General features: G+C 38.1%; 1 protein-coding gene across 1 annotated transcript in view; it reads left to right on the plus strand.

Moving 5' to 3' along the window:
• Window positions 1–16,217: 16,217 nt before the first annotated feature.
• LOC127437816 (dual specificity tyrosine-phosphorylation-regulated kinase 4-like) overlaps window positions 16,218–24,877 on the plus strand; it is a 34,896-nt gene continuing 26,236 nt past the window's right edge. Inside the window, exon 1 of the mRNA XM_051693013.1 lies at window positions 16,218–16,395. Within this exon, the coding sequence (XP_051548973.1) occupies window positions 16,342–16,395 (54 nt within the window). The 5' untranslated portion in view covers window positions 16,218–16,341. The remainder of the gene's footprint in view (window positions 16,396–24,877) is intronic.

A 24,877-nucleotide genomic window follows, 5' to 3' on the forward strand; every position in this document is an offset into this window, starting at 1 on the left:
TCTGCTGCAGCAGTTTCCACTCAAAATGAGTAAAACACGGTCTTCACAGTTGTTGTTGTGTTGTTGTATACACGAAATGTAATTAAAAAAATTTTTTTACAATAAGTGTTATATGATATTTGCGACCAGCATTACCTGAGGCAAGATGTATTAATATAATTTGTTGAAAGTGCTGCATACAATACAAAGCTACTTTTTTAGCGCTTGTTTGAGGCGTATTTAAATGGAGCGATAGTTTAAATGTCTCAATATTTTTTTATTTCTATTTTTATTTATTTTTTCAGTCTACAAACTATATACATTTGTATATGAAATTATTAATCCAATAAAAACCGACATTATAAAAATCTTGTTTATTTACCTAATAATTATAGTGGCGCTAAATTTCCCACTCTCTAATATTAACCCCCTTCGTGCTGCAATGCTTAAATATTAATCGTTTAGTATTTTGTGTCACTATATCATTTAGGCTCATTGAACATGAGCATGAGGTGTGAATACAGGATTTGTTCACTGTTACATAGACAAGACCTCCATAAAATATGCATGCTGGAACGGTTACAGGTAGAAGGGACAGTTGTTAAGCTCTTTGTCTTTTGAAGCCTAAATCACACATGGCACTGTCTCTTTTCAGATCCTAGAGATGAAAATAAAGAGTACATCGTCACATGTGGCGCGAGCTGCGTAAACAATTAAAGGAATATTCCGGGTTCAATACACGTTAAACTCAATCTACAGCATTAGTGGCATAATGTCGATTACCAAACAAATTAATTTCGACTCGTCCCTCCTTTTCTTAAAGGTGCAGTATGTAAGATTCAGAACCCCTTGTTATTAATGACACCTGTGGCCGTTAAGTGAACTGCAGCCAGCTACCTGTTGCTCATGCTCGTGCTCGTGCACACACTCCATAGGGACGCCAGCATCGACCAAAACAATGACGTAACATACAAATAGGCTGAACGTGATTCACCAGCATCATGCTGACAGATGAGGTAGCATAATTAAAATTACACGGTTATGATTGTTTTACTACAAACTTTGAGACTGTATATTATATTTGACTCTCCAGTGCTGGAACAGGGCTAAAACAAAGTGTGGATATAGGTCTGACTATGCAAGACTTTAGATTGAAGTAATCACTTTTCTTTGCATGATACATTGACTGCATTTATACAATAGCCTATGTCGGCGTTAGCTAGCTAGCCAGCTTTATCAATAGCTGTTAGCTAAATTTGGTGGATGATGACAGTAGCTGTATATAAAATAGACTGTACATTATAAATATGTTGACAATTCACAACTGTCATATTGATATATCGATGCGCTATTGTTTTATAATAATAGAATATATATATTTTCTGTATAACCAAGTTACGTTACACTAATGAATGGGTCTTTTTGCATTATCTTGAACATTGTCTAGCATTAATTTCATGTGTTATTGTAGTTTAGCTAAAATTACACAGATCAATCCTTATGGCACTATATTTCACATGCTTTGCAGTTATGTAAGCTTACCTGTCCAATAAGAAGAATGCCAATTCAGGGTCGGTTTTGATCCCCAAAACCAAATGAAGGTCCCTCCGTAAATCAAATTCCCTGCCGATGTTCACTCTAGTTTTCGCTCGACCGCGATCATGTTCCCGCTTACAGTGCATCCGGAAAGTATTCACAGCGCTTCACTTTTTCCACATTTTGTTATGTTACAGCCTTATTCCAAAATGGATTAAATTCATTATTTTCCTCAAAATGCTACAAACAATGCCCCATAATGACAACGTGAAAGAAGTGTGTTTGAAATCTTTGCAAATTTATTAAAAATAAAAAACGAAAAAAATCACATGTACATAAGTATTCACAGCCTTTGCCATGACACTCAAAATTGAGCTTAGGTGCATCCTGTTTCCACTGATCATCCTTGAGATGTTTCTACAACTTGATTGGAGTCCACCTGTGGTAAATTCAGTTGATTGGACATGATTTGGAAAGGCACACAGCTGTCTATATAAGGTCCCACAGTTAACAGTGCATGTCAGAGCACAAACCAAGCCATGATGTCCAAGGAATTGTCTGTAGACCTCCGAGACAGGATTGTATCAAGGCACAGATCTGGGGAAGGGTACAGAAAAATTTAAGCAGCATTGAAGGTCCCAATGAGCACAGTGGCCTCCATCATCCATAAATGGAAGAAGTTTTGAACCACCAGGACTCTTCCTAGAGCTGGCCGCCTGGCCAAACTGAGCAATCGGGGGAGAAGGGCCTTAGTCAGGGAGGTGACCAAGAACCCAATGTTCTCTCTGACAGAGCTCCAGCATTTCTCTGTGGAGAGAGGAGAACCTTCCACAAGAACAACCATCTCTGCAGCACTCCACCAATCAGGCCTGTATGGTAGAGTGGCCAGACAGAAGCCACTCCTCAGTAAAAGGCACATGACAGCCCACCTGGAGTTTGCCAAAAGGCACCTGAAGGACTCTCAGACCATGAGAAACAAAGATTGAACTCTTTGGCCTGAATGGCAAGCGTCATGTCTGGAGGAAACCAGGCACCGCTCATCACCTGGCCAATACCATCCCTACATTGAAGCATGGTGGTGGCAGCATCATGCTGTGGGGATGTTTTTCTGCGGCAGGAACTGGGAGACTAGTCAGGATCAAGGGAAAGATGAATGCAGCAATGTACAGAGACATCCTTGATGAAAACCTGCTCCGGAGTGCTCTGGACCTCAGACTGGGTTGAAGGTTCATCTTCGAACAGGACAACGATCCTAAGCACACAGCCAAGATAACAAAGGAGTGGCTCCGGGACAACTCTGTGAATGTCCTTGAGTGGCCCAGCCAGTGCCCAGACTTTAACCCGATTGAACATCTCTGGAGAGGTCTGAAAATGGCTGTGCACCGACACTCCCCATCCAACCTGATGGAGCTTGAGAGGTCCTGCAAAGAAGAATGGGAGAAACTGCCCAAAAATAGGTGTGCCAAGCTTGTTGCATCAAACTCAAAAAGACTTGAGGCTGTAATTGGTGCCAAAGGTGCTTCAACAAAGTATTGAACAAAGGCTGTGAATACCTATGTACATGTTGTTTTTTTCTTTTTTTTTCTTTTTTCCGTTTTTTTTTTAATTTAATAAATTTGCAAAGATTTCAAACAAACTTCTTTCACATTGTCATTATGGGGTATTGTTTGTAGAATTGAGGAAAATAATGAATTTAATCCATTTTGGAATAAGGCTGTAACATAGCATTATGTGGAAAAAGTGAAGCGCTGTGAGTACTTTCCAGATGCACTGTAGCCAGATGAGATTCAGTAGATAAATGTTTTTTGCTTTTTTTGGCTTACTCTGAGTTTGTGTAGGAGTTGGTGTTGTGCTGGGAGCCGGATGTTTGCTGGATTCCATCTCTAAGATAACGTTACCTAGTGTTGCAGTTTGTTGTCGCTGTTCAATAGCGGAAGAGAAGCTATTACTGTCTGAGTCAAGGCTCTCATGAGGATTTTCCCGGCAAAAGCGACCCGCTCCCTTCGCATGAAAATCAGTCTACAGGCTTTAATAGGCAACCTAGGAAGTTAAGTTTTAAGTTGCGTTACAAGCCGTTCACACATTGGCAAAAAAAGACAAATATTACATGAACATTTTTACATATTGCACCTTTAAAAAAACTAAAAAGCAAAAATCAAGGTTACAGTGAGGCACTTACAATTGAAGTGAATGAGGACAATAAAAGTGAATGTGGTCAATTTCTGGAGGGTTTAAACACAGAAATGTGAAGCTTATAATTTTATAAAAGCACTTACATTTATTCTTCTGTTAAAACTTGTGTATTATTTGAGCTGTGAAAAAATCTTGATTTTTACCGTTTTTTTAGGGTTTGTTGACATTATATCGCCATGGTAACCAAGTTGTGAAATTGGCTAACTTTACACAGAAAAGGTTAGCAAATGATTTTCTCACACTAAAATCATGTTTACACACATATTGTTTATGTCTTGTGGCTATACTTTTGAAAAAGTGAGTATTTTAACATTAAAAAAAATTTAAAAAAATGCCCCCATTCACTTCCTATGTAAGTGCCTCAATGGAACCCAGATTTTTGCTTTTTTTAAGAAAAGGGGGTACGAGTCAAAATAAATTTTTGTGGTAATAAATATTATGCAACACATGCTGTCGATTGAGCTTAACTTGTATTGAACCCGGAAACCATTAAGCCATTAACCATTGAACCTTTAAGCCATCTTCGCAAAATGTTGTCTAAAAGAAATTGTGATGCGAAATGTTTGTGCTTTTGAAATATTCTTGCTCAAGTCCTTACATGCAGCCTAATTTAGGTATCAAATCGTTTTCTAAAGTTTTAAACAATTAGATATGTATTTGTTTTCTACCATGTTTATATGTAACAATGACTTAAATCACAAAAAAGAGGCAAATAATACGTTGATTAAATACAGAAACAATCGGTTATATTTGGCATTCAATAATCTCTGTATTGTGCAATGTAAAGTTATCGCCATGGTTACGGTCACCACTACAACAAGCGGGACCACGTGCGTGGGAGGCGCGCCCCCTACCTGCCGCCCGAAACACTGGGACGCCCTGCGCGCTCACGTTTACTACACTTACTTCTGCATCATATGGACTGGATTCGAAGAAGATGGACAGAACTGTTTGAATGTTCTTATGACCTCAAATATATAAGCGCTATTGGTCTGACCATGGACAAAAAGTATGTAGACAACTCCTAACGGTTATTTATTTCGTTGTAGTTTGTTGTTAAAGTTGTATGTTGAAAATTGTCCCACCTTTTTGGTGTATATACTGTAAACCTATATATGATTTCTGCACCCGTGTGTTAAGGCAAATGTTGCTATGCAGATGCTTTAAATATGATTGATAGGCTATATGAATAAATATGAATGTATTCATATAGCCTGTCCAACATTTTGAATAAATAGGTTTGAAAGCTCAGTCAAACTTAAACCAGCGGGGGTCAGTAGTAGCTTGCAGTTGAGCTTCCAGCACCGTTTACAACCAGTGTATAAACACTATCATAGTTTAAAACAACATTACCTGTAAGTTATAACAATGATTATTATATTACAATGAAATGCACACAATTCTAATGTAATGTAGAATCAAAGAGCAGGATGATTTTATACACATTGCATTGCATACAGATTTATTTTTGAAGCATTGTTTTTTTTTTCTTTAAATAGAAAAGCTGTAAGGAAGAAACTACAGAGACTCATAAAGGAGAAGAGCATTACACTTCCTTTGTTGAAAAAGGTAGGTGAACTAAGATGACTCATAGCAATTATAATGTACCATATGCACAAAAAATATATTTGCATTCACACTTCATCATGGCTCTAATTTAATAAAGAAAAGTTAACTCAGGTCATTGTGCGTGTATGTGTGTGGGCATTTTACAAGGAACACGCTATATCTCAAGGCTTTTGGATTCAATGCACCCCAATGCTCGGTTGAGAACGCTCCATTCTCTATGACCTTCTTCTTACCAGTCCAGTAGTTTGCATAAAGTCCACCCTAGTATCCTAGGACTATGCCATATACCACAACTCTGATGTAAGGGTAAATCTGTGAAGTAATTACAGCATGATATTAAAAAACTGTGTGTACTACAACCTCCCTGTATATCTATTTAAAAAAAAAAAATATTGTCATACATTTATTTTAATGGATGACAGGTGAGTGAGATCTGTCCTGTGGTCAGTGAGCTATAGGACTGTTCCTGTAATATTGGACCACTGGTGACATTTTGTTTTATGGCTGACCTGTTCAGCAGCAGAAAGAATAATCTACCCCTTTTTTCCAGACTTAGCAAACTTTCTGTGTGTGTCTCAATCCGCTGCTTAGTTGAGTTATATGTACACTGCCCTGAAATAAATTTCTAGGACTGTCCCATTGTCAAAATCATTCCACTATATGTTCCATTTAATCGCATCTTAAATGGGTCATGACATGAGGAATACAATCTTCCTTGATCTTATGACATATAAGAGGCCATTATACCATAAAAAATACTGTAAGTTTCCGAAATCAAAACTTCCTCCTCACTACAAAAAGAGCAGTTTTTGAAACCAAGCTGCCAAAAAGACTCGTTCTCTACTTCCTCCACATTGTGATGTCACACTGTGGTAGACATTTGCATCTGACCGCCTCCACAACAACACATCAACGCCTACTTTACCTTATCACTTCCGTAGCCCCGCCCAGTAGTGGTGAGCAGTGAGATGGCAAGAAGAGAGCTGGTCAGTCAAGAGCAGAGAGCCAATCATAACAGCGGCCGTTTACTGTCAAGTCTTAAAGGAGAAGCAGCACCAAAACTGAGTGTTTCTGACAGAGGGACAGAATGAGGGTGGAAAAAGATCATGTTTTACAAATTCATGACTGTTTTTTTGTGCAAAAAAAAACCAAACAAACTTTATATTATAAGTGAACCTCACGGAACATAATAAAATAATAATAAAAGGCATGTCATTACCCCTTTAAGGAAATAAGGAGTGGAATGAGGCACAGATAATATCTTGAGTGATTGTTGCTTTCTTTGCTTGTAGAAAAGACACTTGGTGAGGGGGATCAGGCAATGAATTGCATGAGATTGGTCATGGATTTTGAGTTAAGAGGCTGTTTTTGTTGTTGTTAAATCAGTCCGGAAAGCAAGTATTACATGCAAACATGCGTCTTTGCTTTTTATAATATAAAAAAGATCCTTGCAGCACATTGCTTTAATACGTCAGCTGGCTAGAAAAACTAGAACAATTGTTTTTGAAGAATCTCACTTCAATCAGGAAAGACCTTGAGGCAACCGACTCTCTAAGAGCACCCACTTCTCCTCAACAAGTCATGCTGCCATGGAAACGCTTTGGAATGGGGGACTGGCGCTGATTTCAATTCTTTTAGTGGAGGTGTTGTGTTCCCACCATTCCTTTGACTGCGGGAGAGATTCACTGAATGTGCCACATCTTAACATGGCCCTGTGCTATCATTAGCTCCAGTTTGTGTGAGGAACATACCGTTCATCTGTGCTTACTGCTATGTATTTTCTAAATTAAGCTGGCAAGATTTATGTCAAGCTATGAATAAAAGGCAGTTTGAGAAACTATTCTGGACTGGTGCATCTGTTTATATTGTTAAGGTTGGGTTGAAAGTCTTTTTGTGTGAGAGATAGTTTAAGGATATTGTATTGAATGTTTAGTAAGAACAAAGTGACTTACAAGACAGCTTTATCCAAAGCAACTTACAGTCCACTTATTACAGGGACAATCCCTCTGGAGCAAACTGTGGTTAAGTGCATTGCTCAAGGTCACATTGATGGCTCACTCTTTGCAGGGCTTGAACCAGCAAACTTACAGTTTCAAGCCCCATTGACATGGCTGACAATCAGTGGTGTAGTCGGGCCATACGCATTTATGCGCCGTATGCTTTTTTCCCAGGGCTGTTTGCGTATAATGACTTCTAAGGATCAATATTTGCATATACCTTCGGTATACCCACTTGTTTTGTTGCTTCAGAAGTCCATAGTCTACTGTTGTGTTAGTTTCCCTTTAACTGTATTTGATGCTGTTTTGTGAAACTGGAGATTATTTGTTGTAACTGGTGCACTATCACTTGAATTCTACCATTCCCCCCCCTTACAACCACTGTCACCACCGTCATCGACTGAGAGAATTCATGACAGCGAATGGAGAGAGAGTCATTCTCATGCAGAAGCAGCATCAGGTAAAATTAATACGAAAAATATAAGTTGCCAAACTTCCCGTAAAATAAGGTATCGTCCCATAATTGAGATAAAAAATAGCTTTCCGGATGAAATCCATAAGCGATGCCGTTTGTCCCATATTTTAGTGCCTCACACCTAAACTGCTGAGAATCTTTCACAAATCGAGAGAAATGGACCTGAAACACACACACCTTTCTCGTGAGTTGTGTGAGATATCGGCTCTTGCTTTATGGATGCTACACTTAACAGAAACGGCTGGGGGAAAGATCAGTGGCAATCAGCGCACGTCTTTTGTCATGTTTTCTGTCAGAAGCAGGATCATTTTGTCAAAAATATAAAGCATTCGAGTGCATGTTAATTGTTTCCCACCATTGGGATTGTAAAACGCCATTAAACGCACCTATTCATGACAAGGCATTACATTTTATTGCAAATGTCAGAGCTCGTTCTGGAAGAGAGAGAGAGAGGTGAGAAAAACTGCAGCACTTTTTATACAGTAGTACAGGTTTAGTTAAAAGGCTTAACTTGATTTTCTTACATTTCCCTTTTGATAAACACTATTTACTGCTAAAACAACGACACTAATCCAAGGAGAAATACACTGTGTTTTCATGTTAAGCCCTTTCTCTCTTCTTTTTGGTCATTGTATTAAAGCATTTTTCATTTTAAGTTTAGTAGGGGACGTTCACACTGAACACCGTTTTGTGTTCCGTCCATGCTGTTTTTCAATGTAAAAGTGCAGGAGCTCCTGTATAGCCTGTGGGTCATTCCTACAATTCTGTGACATTTAAGTCCCCATTACAAGTGTGTGTGGTATTTATATTGTTGAATTTCACCCAATTACAATTTTGATAGGCTTGTTAAAAATAATAAAGACTGTTTATAATGTTACACACCTCTGTGGGCTTAAAAGTTACATTTTAAATAATTGAAATCCTTTACAACTATTGAAATGTAATTTCCTCATGTCCCCAAAAACTGCACATCAAACATCAATGACAAAAATAAGTGCTAAATCTTTGGATATCTATTTTTTCCCCATTCAATTAAGAGTTAAGTATAAAATTCTCTCACTAAAATGTATTCATCTGTGGTAAATGACTTTTCATTGAAGATACGGTATATGTTATGAAATGACATCACACACACTGGAGGTGACATCAGCCATTCAGAATTACTATTATTTGAAATGTATTACTCTCTTTTTTTATTTATGTTTTCCTTTATTCTGTGGTGTTAGTCATATGTGGTCAAGCATAACATGTCCACCCTCTTATGGGAAAATAAATGGGAAATGTATGTAATTTTAAATTTTCAATATACAGTATTTATGCTAACAAAAATAAAATCATCAATATTAGTTTACAAATATGTTTGCTAGATATCAATCACAGACCATGTAGTGGCTAATTTATCCACTGAACTTCCACCCTGTTATTTTCCACCCTGACGCTGCCCATTTAACTGGATGGACATCTGAAATTTTTTTGTCATTTAGCTTGACCAGCATGAATAATACAATCTTTAACATGTCCCTGTAATGATGAAACATGAAGATACTTATAATAGTATGTTTTATTTTTTCAAAAGTTTCAAAGCCAGAATGTCACATAATTGTAGGAATGACCTATAAGATATGTACAGAGTTGCAGTTCCGCCGCTCCCGATGATATGGCCATTATCGAGACGAACTCCTCACCCGATGTATCAGATTCTCCAAATTAAACCCGGAAATTTAGCCATGCCTCACCTCTGCTGTGTTACGGTACTGATTTTATGTCAGAGAGCAGCGGGTTTCACCCTACACTTGATTTACATGACAAGGCCAGCTAATGTTTGCACACATACTAGCAGTCTGTTCAATTCTCTACATAAAGTGAATAACAAGTGGCACAAATCAGAATTGTAGAAAAAAAAGGTATTGTTTGCAAGTTTTCAACCAACATGATCACACAGGAAGTCGGCATGCTGTTTCTGAAAGATCTAGTACCCTAGGATCAGTGTCAGGATGCTGACTCACTGACATACGGCTTTTCACATCAGACATTTTTGCATCGGTTTCAGCATGTTTACCTTCCCACGTGGCTCGACCGGTAGCGTGAGAGAGTGGGGTTCGTATTCACGTTAAAACCAGACAGTAATCACAATCAGTGACGAGTGAGTTTCAGAGGTTGCACTTTTCCTCCTAACATTTCATTTTCACTCCACTAATGGTTCAATTTAGGTTTGTGTTGGGGGGTGGAGTCCATAAAATATGCATTCCTCTTCACTGTGTTAAATCCTGTACAGCTGGAAAAGAACTCGCTTCACAACTAGCTTTTGGCGACCTCTCCTGGAGCTCACACATGCTCATATGCCCTACAACACTTACCGCTTTGGCCACTTGGGGCAGTGTTTTAAATTTTGGTCAGCATATACCGATTTTTGCTAAAGAAATTCGACCTAGTCTTTCCGATCTCACTGTGAGATCAGGCTGTTTCAACACGCGTGATTTTTTCCCCCAACCACTAAAGCGCAAACCAGGCCCCGCATTCATGACTAAACCCTCAGGAATGTTTTCATTGATGACAATAAAATGTTATTGAAAATGACCGATCCATTCACAATCTTTCTGATGTCTGAACTATTCTTCACAGGTGACTGCGTGATTGAGATGACCAATGAAAACGTTCATGAGGGTTTAGTCATGACTGAGGGGCATGGTTTGCGCTTAAGTGGTTTGGGGGAAAAATCATGCTTTCAACACACTACTACCGCCCCTTTTGCCCTATTCACCATTTGTCATTGCTCATAATAACTACACTGCAAATTTTTTTTTAAATCAGTATGTTTTCCAGTAACAAAATAAATTTACTTGAGAAGCCAAATTGTGAAAAATAATAAGACTTGTTTTCAGAGAATACATCTTGAATTATGTTTATTTTTCATACCCTTGTGGCAAAAAGTTTTTCTTGTTTGAAGCTTAAACCTCACTAAGTTTTGTTAGATTTATGCTGGAAAACAATTTGCCAATGGGACTTTTCGTTATTTTTACTGAAAAAACCCACACAAACTCACGTCATTGTTTGAGCAGACTGTTCTTACAGTGAATTCAGAAACAGTAGTTTGCCTTTCTTTAGCTAAAATCGGTCTGCGTTTACTGAAATGCAGAACACTGCCCCAAGTGGCCAAAGCGGTAAGTGTTGTTGGGTGTGTTGTGTAGCGAGTTTTCAGCTGTACAGACTGTAATACAGTAAAGAGGAATGCACATTTTATAAACTGTACCTCCTAACCCAAACCCCAAACCAAACCAAAACATAACCATCAGTGGAGTAAAAATGTAATGTTAGAGGGGAAAACGCAACATCCTTATCGCGTTCATTACTGATTATGCGAACGCAATTACTTCCTGGTTTCAATGCGAGATCTGAACCTGGGTCTCCCACGCTGCTGACACCACAGGGAAAGGTAAACATGCTAGAACCGATGTTAAAATATCTGATAGGAGAAGGCTTTGTCGGTGAGTTGGCATACTGTCGCCGATCCTAGGGTACCGGAACTCTCTGAAACAACATTACGACTTCTCGTGTGATCATGTTAGATTGAGCCATGTTGAACCACTCCAACAAACAGAGCAATGCTTTTAAAGTACCACAGAGCCACAGTGTTTAAAGAGAAGTACAAGTGTAGGACAAAGTATTAATCCATCTTTGTCTTATCAACATCAATGTAAAATAGGGATGCTTAAAACAGAATTTATTCATCATTTAAGAGAACAGTTATGTAAGGCACCATTTCCTAATTATAAGTTTAAGATTTTCCCATCTACAGCGATAATGCCTCTCTTTCTGAGCCAACAGATGAGAGCCCCATTACAATCACATTGCTTAGTAACTATACTGCAAGAATTATTGACAGGCAGTTAATGAATAAATGTTAACATTGGCATTCACTGGTGCCCTCTGGAAAATCCCCAACCATATGAACGGCATGCCATCTCACGTGATCCACCTGTCTGTGGTTACATGGTGTTTTAGCATATGAAGGGTTGCAACAATAGCATCTCTTTTATCTATTCTGTTGTTTCACTTTGCGAACTCATGCCCCACCTTCTTGCGTAAAGAGAGTATACAGCTCTGTGGACAGCTGGGTTTCCCCCCTCACCCTAATGAGGCATAATTGGATTTGGAGGGGATTTAGGGTTTACAGTTTCTCAAGAGTCTGTTAATGAGGCTGTATCATTGTTAGAATAAACTTCACTACTACTTACACACTCAAACTCAAATTTTAGGAAGTACATTAGTATTATTGAGCTGTTTAAAGGGAACATACACCCAAAATGAAGATTCAGTCATCCTTTACTCTCCATCTTGTTCTTCCAAAACCCATATTACTTTATTTTTTTCTGTGGAGCACAAAAGGAGATGTTAGGCAGAATGTTAGTCTAATTCTCCATTCACTTTCATTGCATCTTTTTTTCCATAGAGGGTAAATGATAGGTGACTGAAGCCAGTTCATTCCGTCTAACATCTACTTTTGTTTTAAATGCAAAAAAGAAAGTCATACAGCTTTGGAACAACAAGAGGGTTAGTAAATTACTAAATTTTCATTTTGGGAAGAACAATCCCTTTCACAACATAGCATGTGTGGAAAAATCTTACATAACTGTGACCAGTTTCTTGAGATGCCTCGTCTAATCCATCAAACTATTATTAACAGATGTGTTTGTTTGAAAACATAGGTTAGATGTATAGTTACATCATCAAACTAATTAAACTATTAAACTACTTTTCTACTACAATGATAGTGGAGCCACTGACACACAAACAATTATGAAAACAATGGAGTGATTAATCGCTTGTTGATTAAGTCCAGAGAAGTGTCAGTATGATTATGTTTCTAAGCCCTCGTAGAGGTGTCTCTCTCCAGAGGTGTGTGTTGCCATGTGACATATCATTGGGATTTTACAGACCTTGAACTGAAAAGCATGAGTGTTTGACAGTGAACTCGCTTAATTTGATGACATGCTGTGTGGAAATACTGAAAAGTTGGATTAGTTATTTCAACATCTAGTGTGATGGTTGAATTGGTTTATAAAAGGATACATCATTGTGTCTGGTCACTCTTGTGTAATATATGTACAGTAGATTTTTGAGGTTTGAAGCCTTCCCTTTTATTGGGGATGTGACAGTAGATGTGGTTTCAAAAGAAAATTCAAGGCTTAATTCACTATTAAATCAAATCATTAAAGAAAGTGTTCACCCCAAAATGAAAATTCTCTCATCATTTACTCACCCTCATGCCATCCCATCCCAGATGTGTATGACTTTCTTTCTTATGCTGAACATAAACAAAGATTTTTAGAAGAATTTCTCAGCTCTGTAGGTTCATATAATATAAGTGAATTGGTGCCAAAATTTTGAAGATCCAAAATCCACATAAGGGCAACATAAAAGCAGTGGCGGCCTGTGCATTTTAAGTCTAGGCCTTCAGTGCGATTCATGCCATCAAGAAAACACAATTTCACAATGAATAAGACACCGTATCATACATTACGTGGCAGTCAACTAATAATACCAATTGACATTTTAAAAACACGTCCATGCACGAAAGCTAAAAGCAATGTGGTCTAATACGAAGAAAAAGCACTCTAATTATATTTGCGATTAAAATGTTCCTTGCAATAAATTTGGTTTCGTCAGGGTACACAATTACTTTTCAAAACTTGAAGCAGCCTAATTTACTCTTAGAAAACTCCTGATGTTGCTATAACAATGCAAAAAGCACTTACCCATTTGCTTGAAGTGAAAATCAGCCCTCCTTTCCTGTTTAATTAATCAATCGCACGATCATGCAGAACATCTCAGGTTTTTAAATCCATAAGGATCTCTTTCTCAATGGTGATGACAGCCACCAGCAAGATCTTGCGGTCTTCGCTTTCAAATTACGTACATCACTTAAAGCATGATTGCGTCACTCAAGGCCAGCTAGAAGGCCTGGACTGGGACATATCCTAAAGACCACACCCACCAAGAACAAATAAATCAATCTGATTGGCTGATGAATCTGACACTCTGACTTTAGATGCCCATTCATTTGCACTGTTGAGGGATTCTGCAGAAATTCTGAAGGTGGAGCTCAGACTCACGCAGTGCTTCGGCTAAGGAGCATGCGATTTGTGAAACAGCTGACACGCTTTGCTTATAAGCATCGAGGGATTAATTCTGACTGGATAAACTTTTTTGCTATTCCTTTGTAGATTAATTAGGAGTGGAAAAATGATTGAAAATACATAGGCGAGAATGAAAGGATGAAAAAATATTTATTTTTTAGGCATGTTACGCCAGCAGAGAAGTCTTTGCTGGCCCTGAGAAATCGCCACAGCATAAAAGTAATTCATAAGACTCCAGTGGTTAAATCAATGTCTTCAGAAGCGATTTGATAGGTGTGGGTGAGAATGCTTCCTGCTCAGTCAATCTCTGCTTCAGTTTTACTTTCCCATTCTTCTTCTTCTTCTGTTTTTGGTGATTCACAGTCTTAATGCATATCGCTCCCTACTGGGCAGAGAGGAGAATTAATGATAAAAATGACTTAAATATTGATCTGTTTCACCCACACCCAGTGGCGGAGCTAGGGGGTGGCCATGGATTGAAGACTGGCCACCCCATTGGCCACCCCACTCGCAATTGCCATTTTTGGGCACAAGACTTAACATGTACTGCTCGAAAAGTTCTATGCCACCACAGACTGATCGCTGACCCCTGCCCGGCCACCCCTGTGAAAAACTCCTGGCTCCGCCCCTGCCCACACCTGTCATATCGTGTCTGAACGCATGGATTTAGCCACTGGAGTCATATGGATTACTTTAATGCTGCCTTTATGTGGATTTTGGAGATTCCAAATTTTGGCACCCATTCACTTCCATTTTGAGGACCAACAGTGCTGAAATATTCTTCTAAAAATCTTCATTTGTGTTTAGCAGAAGAGAGAAAATCATACACATCTGGGATGGCATGAGGATGAGTAAATGATGAGAGAATTTTCATTTTTGGGTGAATTGTCCCTTTACTAAACTCTGGAAATCAAATATGGTAGCTATGTGATGAGAACCAATGAGGTTTGATGTTATCGATGTAGCTGCCATATTTGATTTACAGAGTTTATTTATGATTTATTACAATTTGAGTGTGAATAATGACTTACATTTTCTTTAAGCATCAGAACTTTTGGAATATTGTGCATTATTGTTACTGTGGTTTTGTGGTGTGTGTGGGTTTCTTGTTTTTTTTTTTTTTTTACTTAACATGCCACTATTCACTTGCATTATACTGCAAATAAACCCTGTGAGGACCTTTTAAAAATTATTAAATATTAATTTTCCAGATGTGGGAATATATTGGGATTTATTATTTGCCTAATGAACATCAGGACTAGGACTATACACTGCAATTATCCTCAAACAGTCCATTTGTAATCAATGTGTGGCCTTGCATCGACTGCTTCGGTAGGTTCTTTGTTTTTTATTACAAAAGGAGACCTTTATATGGTTGTGTTAAAGATGCACAGACAGTGACCTAACAATTCTTATCCTACCTGTGACACTGCTTAGGAAACAGATAGGTCTTGGCCTCAAGTAAAAGAATGTTAAGAACTACTCACAATGCACTACTGCATCATGTTGTTAAAGGAATACTTTACCCCAAAATGAAAATGTATGTCTTTCTTTCTTCCTTGGAGCACAAAAGGAGATGTTTTGCAGTATGTTACTTTCAGTCACCATTCACTTTCATTGCATCTTTTTCCCAAACAATGATAATTAGTGCTCCATGAAAGAAAGAAAGACAGAAATACAGGTTTAAAACAACATGTGGGCGAATAAAAGACAGAATTCTCATTTTTGGGTCAACTGTTCCCTTAAAAACACAGTCTATGTTTAACACGGTCTAATATACTCCTCTTACTATTTCTGCAGTGTATAGTATGCATAATGTGCACAGTATGCAACTTTTTGCATGTAAAATCAGAAAAAGGATTTACTACATTTGCTACACATGATCTTCCATTTCCAGTGTGAAGAATGAGCTGGATGTAATTACAGCATCATTTTCATCTCCATTTTGACTCATTATTTGATTATTTTAATTTATGTGTTAAGGGTTAGGGGCTAGGCTAAACATTTTTCTGTTTTAATAAAACAAAAACAGTAAAAGTTATTCATGCTGCAGTGCACACTAAAATGCAGTGTTTCTGCATCCCCCAAAAGGAAAAGGTTTACAATAAATTTTCTCCTCTTAACAGAAAGTGATACAGAAGAGATTATGCACTGTACCTCTTAAGTGTAGCAGAATGCAAATGGTAGCATCAGGCCATATAACCGAACCTGGTGGCTGGCAAAAGATGAGCATGTGGTGGCCTCGCACCTGCTTCCATCACTCAATGCCTTATCGTCAGGTTCCCTGTCTGGGCCAAACATGTCAGCGCCAGCCGCCAGGCTCACTGGCTGGAGCTCCATAGCACCCGGACAGTGACAACAGCCCACACTGTAACTGCTGAACTTAACAGGACTGGATTATTTTATTTGCTCCTTGGATTCATGAGAATGTTCTTCAGGGTTGCTTGATGTGGAAATGGGCCCAAGGGCAGAATCAGACAGAAGGGAGGAAGAGAATGGAGGAAAGAAGGTAAGATGTTAAAAATAGTGACGAAAGACGAACACTGCAGTATATGTGATGATCAGAGTAGCTTGAAGCTACACCCTGTTCTCAAAGTTATGTGATATAGTGGTGTTGGATGGTGGCAATTTCTTAAGGCTTCCAAACTTCCAACTTAGACACTTTCTGCGTCATAATACTAGGACTGTGTGAACTTAAGTGAACTGACATGCATCCACTACAAATTGCCTCTGGGCCAGTTGATTAAAAGTGGCAAAATAGTTAAGAAAAATTAAGTTAGTTATGAGAAAAAGTCTTGCATCATTTGTTTGCAGATGCCACTTGATTTGATATTTTGGTATCTAATGCAATGAAATTTATAAACTTAGAGTGGCCTAAGTATCCAAATACTATGTGCCCTATATATCTTATAAAAATCATACCTTTTTAATTCTCTAAATTATTAACCTTAAAGAGCATTAATTTGTTTATTCAAAGTCTAAGGTAGTGTTGATTTCAAGTGTTTGTAATTTAGATGACACGCATATGTAGGCCATGGGGGATATGCTTTTGACAACAACAAGCTAGTTGTTTCTTGGGTTTCAGGTTTCTTCCTTCACCCAAGCAACCACAGAGCACTGAAACAACTTGTGTCATGAGCTTAGTCCTCTGGGGCTCATAATCGTATAAGACAAACATCAATACATTCTCTAGAAGGATAAAGACTTTTAGTTTGAAGATTGGTTTTGGTTTTTGTTGTGTCTGTTCTCTGTGTTCCCCTTGATTGATCCCAGCTGTGTCTTGTTAACCTTGTTAGTTCTTGTGTATAAATTGCCCTGGTGTTCCCTTTGTCTTTGTCGTTGTTCCATGGATGTAATGGATTGTTCTGTGGTTGCGTTTTGAGTTCTATTTTTTATTTCTCTGAGTTTTTATTAAAAAGCCTGCACATAGATCCTCCTCTCACCTCGTTCCTGCAAACATTACACCCAGCTTAATATGCAAAGATGACTAAGTAAACCATTTCTAGGTTAATTTTGGAAAAACATTTATAAAAAAATATACATATGAAATTATTGCTATGTTTAAGCGCCTTGGATGTCTGACGCAGCAACACTGACTCAACCAATGGCGTGACTTTGGGGTGGGACTATGAGTGTATCAATCAGCGCCCTAGTTCAGTAGTCAGGGCACTGACCAGGGAGTCTGTCATTTCTAGAACTGTCCCAATCGCAAAATCGTTCCAGTGCACTGAAATGTTCGCTCTCTAAAAATTTACAGAATGCACCGTTAAAATCAGGGAGCATTGTTGCTCACTATGTTCCTTTACCAGAAATAGGGTGACCATATGTCCTCTTTTTCCCGGACATGTCCTCTTTTTCGGACCTTAAAAAAGCGTCCGGCCAGGATTTCTAAAATTGCGAAAATGTCCGGGATTCGGCTTTAGTTGCATTATGATGTGCATGTGGTCTAATACTTCATTGTGTGCGCGCATATTTGCCTTGCTTTAACCCCTCTTTGTAAGTCCCACCCTCTCGCACTCCAATTGCTCGATTGTAAGAGGCTTGCAGCAACTATTGGCCAAATTCCTGCCTTTCAATCTCTCCGCGAACGCACGAAGCGCTGTTGTGTTCGGCATCAAACAGTTGCTTTGTCAGTAGCAGCAAATGACAGCTGAGTGGAAACAATGCCCAAATGAAAGTGCAAATTTACAGAAGATTTGCACAAAAAATGAGTGTTGAGTTGTGCGTGGATGCTGCAAAGAATAGCGTGAAGCCTCCACATGCGCTACGTCTCCGCGGTAACACGTGCGGGTTGGTGGTCTCAGACATGGAGGCAACTGAGATTCGTCCTCCGCCACCCGGATTGAGGCAAGTCACTACGCCACCATGAGGACTTAGAGCGCTTTGGGAATTGGGCATTCCAAATTGGGGAGAAAAAAATAAATAAAATCTAGCACAGCTATGTAGGAAATCAACTGACAATAGTCAAAAATACTATTTAATGGTCATTATACAAAAATATTTGCCGGCAATGCAGTGATTGACCAATCAGAATCAAGTATTTAAAAGATCTGTGTAACTAATAAGCATATTTTTATCCTTGACTTATTATTAAAATAAGGATTAATAATCAGATGAATCCTCAGTTTTAAGATTTCCATTGGACAGATGACTGAAAAGGATGGATAAGTTGCATTAGGTTCACATAAGAGGAGAGAGATCAGCATACTCAGATGAGAGGGGTCAATTTGGCACAATCCTTGCCCTAGACAGTTTATTGGGCATCTGTTCTCAAAGGTTCAGCAGAAGTCTAGGTCAAAGGAAAACAAAATCCCTGACAACAAAAGCAAATCTTCTCAGAGTAATTAGACATCAGATGTACTTGTAATTCAAACATGAATAGACGTTGAATGTTATCATTGTCATCCTGTCCCATCCAATATGTGTGTGTATGGCAGTGTGTATGCATGTGGGTGTGTTTGTGTGTGTGATAGGGATTAGCCCATGTGAGGCCTGGCCCAGACAGCTGACCTTGATAGATAATGTTACTCATACTGTTCATGCTGGCATAAGTGCATTGTCAGTCTGTGTCTCTCTGCCCACTCATTGAACTACCCCATTGCAGAATATTTCTAGAGTCAGTCATTACTGTATGATTCATGAGAGAGGGGGCGTACTATGAATTCAGAGCAGGAAGTGTTTTTAAAAAATATCAGTTTTACGTATTCATTTATTATTTTGCAATAAAAAGAACTATGTGTGTACTAGGTGACATGAACAGCTTTTGTCCTGCAGTGTGACATGCTATACTCCATTTTAAAGAGCATTTTGCCAATTTTTTTAAATAAATATACATGCAGCTTTTCATATCTCATATTAATTGAAAAACTATATAGAATATTTGCCTTTTAAAACTTGTGGAGACAAAATGGTGAAAAACTTCCCAAATACATTTTAAACTAATATCTTGATGTTGAAAAAAAACCTCAAGGACATATTATACGTCAACTACCCATGTATAGATATTTCATTGGCTATTTCAATTGTCCTGCACTGCCAAACTCTTGTGTTCCAAAATCTCAAATGTGCCTATGAAGCCCAAAAATGCGGCTCACAAGGTTTTGAAACATAGCATAAGTGTACTGCAGCAAAAAGCTTTGTGCATTTTGGAACTAGGATCTAAATAGTGATCAAGTTTTTGTAACTTCTGAATACATAATGTTGTAACAAAATAGGGTATTTTGTAACAAAATTGCCAGGTGTTAAGTAATTTGAGTTTTTGGACATGCTGCTAGTTTTGTCTTTGTCATATTGTAGAAAAAGACTACTTAAATAACTGTAAGTAATAGTACTGCACTAGATGACTCTAGGGCTGCATCCTTATTCATGTACTCTCAGAGTATGTACTGCATTTGATTAAGTATGTACTTCTCGGCCATTAAAAAGTACTGTATGTTTTTAGGTATACAAATGAGTAGTATGAATCCGGGAACTTGGGTATTGTCCCATGACCTGAATATATGACAATGTAACAACAACCACGAAAAGAATCTGCTTTGTATTGTTAAACAAGTACAAATTAACCACAAGGAACAACTTTCTTGGTAGCCTATATACTTACAGTTAAAAAGAGTCGCCCAACTTGCAGTTTTCATAAAAAAACATTTTTTAATTCAGCATTTTGATTGTGACATCTCCGCAGCTCACATGGCATTATTATTAAGGGTAGTAAAGTGTCCATTGGATACACACTTCAGAATTTCGCTTGATGTCGCCTACTGTTTTATGAATACTGAGGATTCTGACATACTGCTCCACTAACATCTGTAGTTTCATTAAGATATAGCTAAGGTGAAGTCTTTAGCCCCACTTTATCTTCTGGCTTCCTACATGTCACTTGTGGTTAATCCATATAGCCACAACATCCCAACACCTGCTATTGGATGACAGTGTTCTTACCTGAGCGACTTATACCCAGCTCTACAGATGCTAATGTTGCGTATCTTCCAGCTAGGTCATTACCAGTCCATCTGTTCCATTCATAAGGGGATTCCATGGAACATTTCAATGGGTGAAACTGACTGTGCAGCTATGCCCAGTTTTCACCATCAATAATGTAATAGCATTATTATTAGCATTATATTAGACCAGTCAAGCCGCAGGTCATAGGTGCATGCATCCTGTTAATATTGCAAGTTTAATCTCTTAGAAAAGTAATAGCACAACTCTTCTCAACAAACCGCTATATTTACTGTATGTCAATAGCATGAAACGATGTTGGACAAATTACGAGCCGAAGAGTAATACTTAAGGTAAGGGGTTTGTTTGTATGAGCAATGGTTATAGTTATGCTTGCCTTAGCAAGTACCTCTAATAATTGACCAAGTGTTTTATAATCAATTACTTTCACTTTTGCTCAAGCTCTTTTACTGCCGCAAAAAAAACTCTCTAGAACAATTGAACAGTTTGCTGAATTGTATAGTTCTCTGCTCATTGTTAAGCACAAGAAGAGTAATATGGGTGCTTTTATGTACTTTAACATTTTTTAAAAGTACATATTTCCCAAGTGTGTTCACACAAAGTACTGTAGATTTTGTATATTGGTTTAAAATACTTAGCAAAAGTGTTTATGCCAATCCAAACACATCCATTATATGATCCTTGGAGGCATTTTGGTGGATTTTTGTTCAACATAAAAATAATTTTACTTATTAAAAGTCATGTGATTTCCAGGTGATTCACATAAAACCTGTGAAGAAAATTTCCTGGTGCTATTTTACTCCAGAAACAAATAAGATATTATATTTTGCACAAAATTAAGCCTATTTTACCCCCTAATTCTCATTAGGAATCCGAAAAAGATTATCATTATGATATTCTCATTACTGCAATGTGAAAAACTGATATATCTTTTTAATTGAAAAGTATTTATTCATTATAGTAGTACTTCCTTGATACTACCTTACATTTTCTCTAAATTTAATTTAAAGAAAATAATTGTACAACAGAATCTTTTTTACTGTAAAACAGTTATGATAATGAGAATCATTATTGAAAAAAGAAAAAGAAAACAATGGGAGTAGTAAAAGTAAAAATGTCTGGATGCATTACGGTAATAAGAACTGGGGGGTAAAATGCGCATAGTGTCCTGAAATTAATGTCACAATGCAAAAAATCTTAATGGACCCAAATGTAGTAGGCTCTATTTTCTTTATACATGATATCAGTTCATATTTTGGTATTGATTTGAGTTTAAATATAACCAGGACATTTTCTTGACAGGTTTTGTGAGAATCACCCCATAGTAGATCATAGAACATCCTCCTCACATTGAAAACCCCAGTGGCCATGTGCTGATGGCAACACATCTGTTGCATAACCATAAAATAACACATTTAGGTAAGTGCCTAAGATACTCCAAATGTCAGTTATAGTGTAAACACAAAGTTGGTTAACACATTCTCATTCGTAACTGATGGCAGTTGCATGGATCCAATTGGTGCTCTCTTTTAAATGGCATTGAGAGATGTAGTTTACACTTAAGACCTCACAGTTGTCTGTTTACCCGGTCCCCATGGGTGCAACGGTCAGATATATCACCCTGAGGTGAAAGGGTGAGAGATAACTATGAAGGACAGAGCTAGTTTTCTCACTCTCTCTGTGCTGTAGCTGCTTAAGTGCTGCAGTGGAGACCAAAGACTACGTGTGCATGCTGGGGGATAAGATTTCTTCTCTGCACTTGACTGCTGTTTGTCAGCGTCCTGGGGGAATGTGTGTGACAGAGGGGAGGAAATATCTCCGGCTCTGTCTCCAGGATACGGTCTCAGGGAGGGAGGAGGAACCAGAAGACCCAAGAGAAGCTGCTTGTGCTGCCCCTGAGTGGAGCTTTACTATCAGGGATCACTCCCCTGATGTCCCCTGATGCTTCTCATAAAGTAAGAGGAAGATGGTGCTGAGAGCCCCCATGGTTCAGTCTCCGGTTCAGGATAGATCCCTTGTGGAGTCTTCTCCACACGTCACCAAGCTCTCCCTGTGCACACACATTGTGCACACACGTTTCCACCTGTTTATCCCCACCTGCAGCACACATTTCCTCGAGCAGAGATGTGGAGATGGCACATGAGATTGACTCTCAAATCTAATGCAGAGATGTGAGTGAGACCACATCCTCCTGAATCACTAGATCCAGAGATTTCATGGTCTTCCTTTGCACAGCTGTATACATGTTGAAGTTTGAAGAAGCCTAAAAGGAGGTACCCCATTGTGTAGATCAGTCTGAATCATGGACCTGTAGTTCTTTGAAGAAGAAAAAGAGTTGTAACCATCTGAGGTGGTTCCTGGTTGACTTCAGGGGTGCCTTACCTGCTGGTGGATATGATGTGCTGGGACTGAGGCATGTGGTAACCGGAAAATGTGGAGACCCTGCCATGGGTGGAGAAGGGACCACACTGCCCTGCTGTGGCTTTGAGATCCTCCAGAACTGCTGGGGCACCACACAAAGTCACAGAAACAGGAGGGTTCAACCTGAGGTAAAGATTAGTGGAGTTCTGCCAACAAAACTTGCTGTCTTCTAAAAATGTCCACCACCAGCATTAGTGCTAATGAATGATGAATAAGTGTACTTAGATCTCTAGAACAAAACTGAAATTCAGCTTGTGCTGTGCTAATAAATGTAGTAGTCACCCAATTCATAGTGGAGTGCATTAGTAAATATAATTCTTTTTTGCAATAAGCTTTGTTCACTGTCACATATCATGAGTTGTGCATTTCTGTATGCTGAGATTAACCTGAATGCACCAATACAAAATTGTGTGTGTTGATACCGATATCCTATTAGTTGGAGCAAAATATGCTGATACTGATACAGAGAGTTTGGTGGTTCAGCTTTTTTATGCTACCTGGTTTCAAATCTCTGATATTTACACAACTTTAATTTTAAATAATTAACTTTAAATAATAACTTTGTTCTACAGTATATGTCTCTACATGTCTTCCATGTTTCAGAGAAATTGGTCTCAGTTATAAACAAAACACTGAAACAAAAAGCATATTATTAACTCACATTAACATTCTTGACTCACATTAACTAAAGGCTAAATAGCCTCTTTTAAGGCTCACACTAAATTGGTTAGATTTCTTAATTTTTTAAATATTCTTTACCCACATTAACTGAATGACGAAGCTTGTCCCTTTTAGCTGAAGCTTTAACAAGCTCATCATATTCCTTGCTGTGTCAAGCATTGAACATTTTTAACGGTATATCCACCTTGTAAAATTCTAACAGCGCAAAGCTTGCAAATATGCAATTCTGCTGTCATTTTCGCCCTTTTTGATTTGCAACCAGTAGCACCTAATAAAAAAGCAAAAAAGTAAAATGAACAAATACATTTCTAGAGCAATACATTTTCCTATAAATTGATATCCACTAAGTTGTGAAATTTTAAATGATAGCAAGCTATAGAAAGTTCGATTTTTTTTTATCAAATTGTTTATTATGATTCCAGGAGTGTTGGGTGTTCATGTTTTTGAGATGTTACAGACTTTACAGCGTATTTTCTGTAAAGCTGAATCAACAATTCTTATTCAAAGTAATGGCAAGCATCATCCAATCACTGACAACCATCTTAAAAAAATAAAATAGCATTATAAATTTTGAATCTTAGTATTGATTACCATTGTCCCATGTCTGCCAAACATGTTGAGTGGTCCAAACATCTGCAGTCTGAAATGGAACTTTTGGTCGAATTTTAGGAGTGAATGCACTTAGCTGCAAAGAAAGTTGTTGAACGAACGTAATGAATGTTGAATAAACCCATTGATTCTTAATTCTCAATGTGAAAATGCACAGTAAATATAGGAGTGCATTTACTAATGTATAGAACCGTATTGTACAGTGATAACAAAATTAAATATAACAAAATTTATATTAAAATGAAGCAAAAAGACCCACAGATGTGTTAATGTTGAAAGTTATTCAAAAAACTAACATGTTTTTTCAACTTTTGTGGGAATAATGTTCCAAAATCCACATATGTAGACAAACTATTATCAGTGCATTGACGCACGAAAATTTTAAATTTAAAGCGGCATATCAAACGAAACTAGAGACTCTACTCTTTACACCCAAACAGGTTTCAATGCAAAACACCTAAAGAGGTTTCTTACCAGTGGCACTTTTGTTGGCTCTGCGCCCGGAGAAGTGCTTCACGGAAATCGACGCCATGCTGTTGTCACGTGACTCGATGCGCCAGAAGTTGAACCTTTAAATGACAGTCTAGAGTGTTGTAAACAGTATTCAGTTGGTTTAAATTAATTTAAATTATGTGTTGCGTATAGCAAAGCCAAAATGTAAGGTCCACGCGTGTGGATGCGGGGTCGCACGAGGTTAAAGTAATTCCACATAAGATGCATTTTCTTTTACACACAGCACAGTGTTGTAGGCTAATTGTCTGAGGCGGTTTTCTGCCCCCTTTTGGCAGGAAATAATTGGTCTTGATTATAGGCTGTTTTTA

The sequence above is a fragment of the Myxocyprinus asiaticus genome, chromosome 48 (genome assembly GCF_019703515.2).
Source record: "Myxocyprinus asiaticus isolate MX2 ecotype Aquarium Trade chromosome 48, UBuf_Myxa_2, whole genome shotgun sequence".
NCBI classification, from domain to species: domain Eukaryota; kingdom Metazoa; phylum Chordata; class Actinopteri; order Cypriniformes; family Catostomidae; genus Myxocyprinus; species Myxocyprinus asiaticus.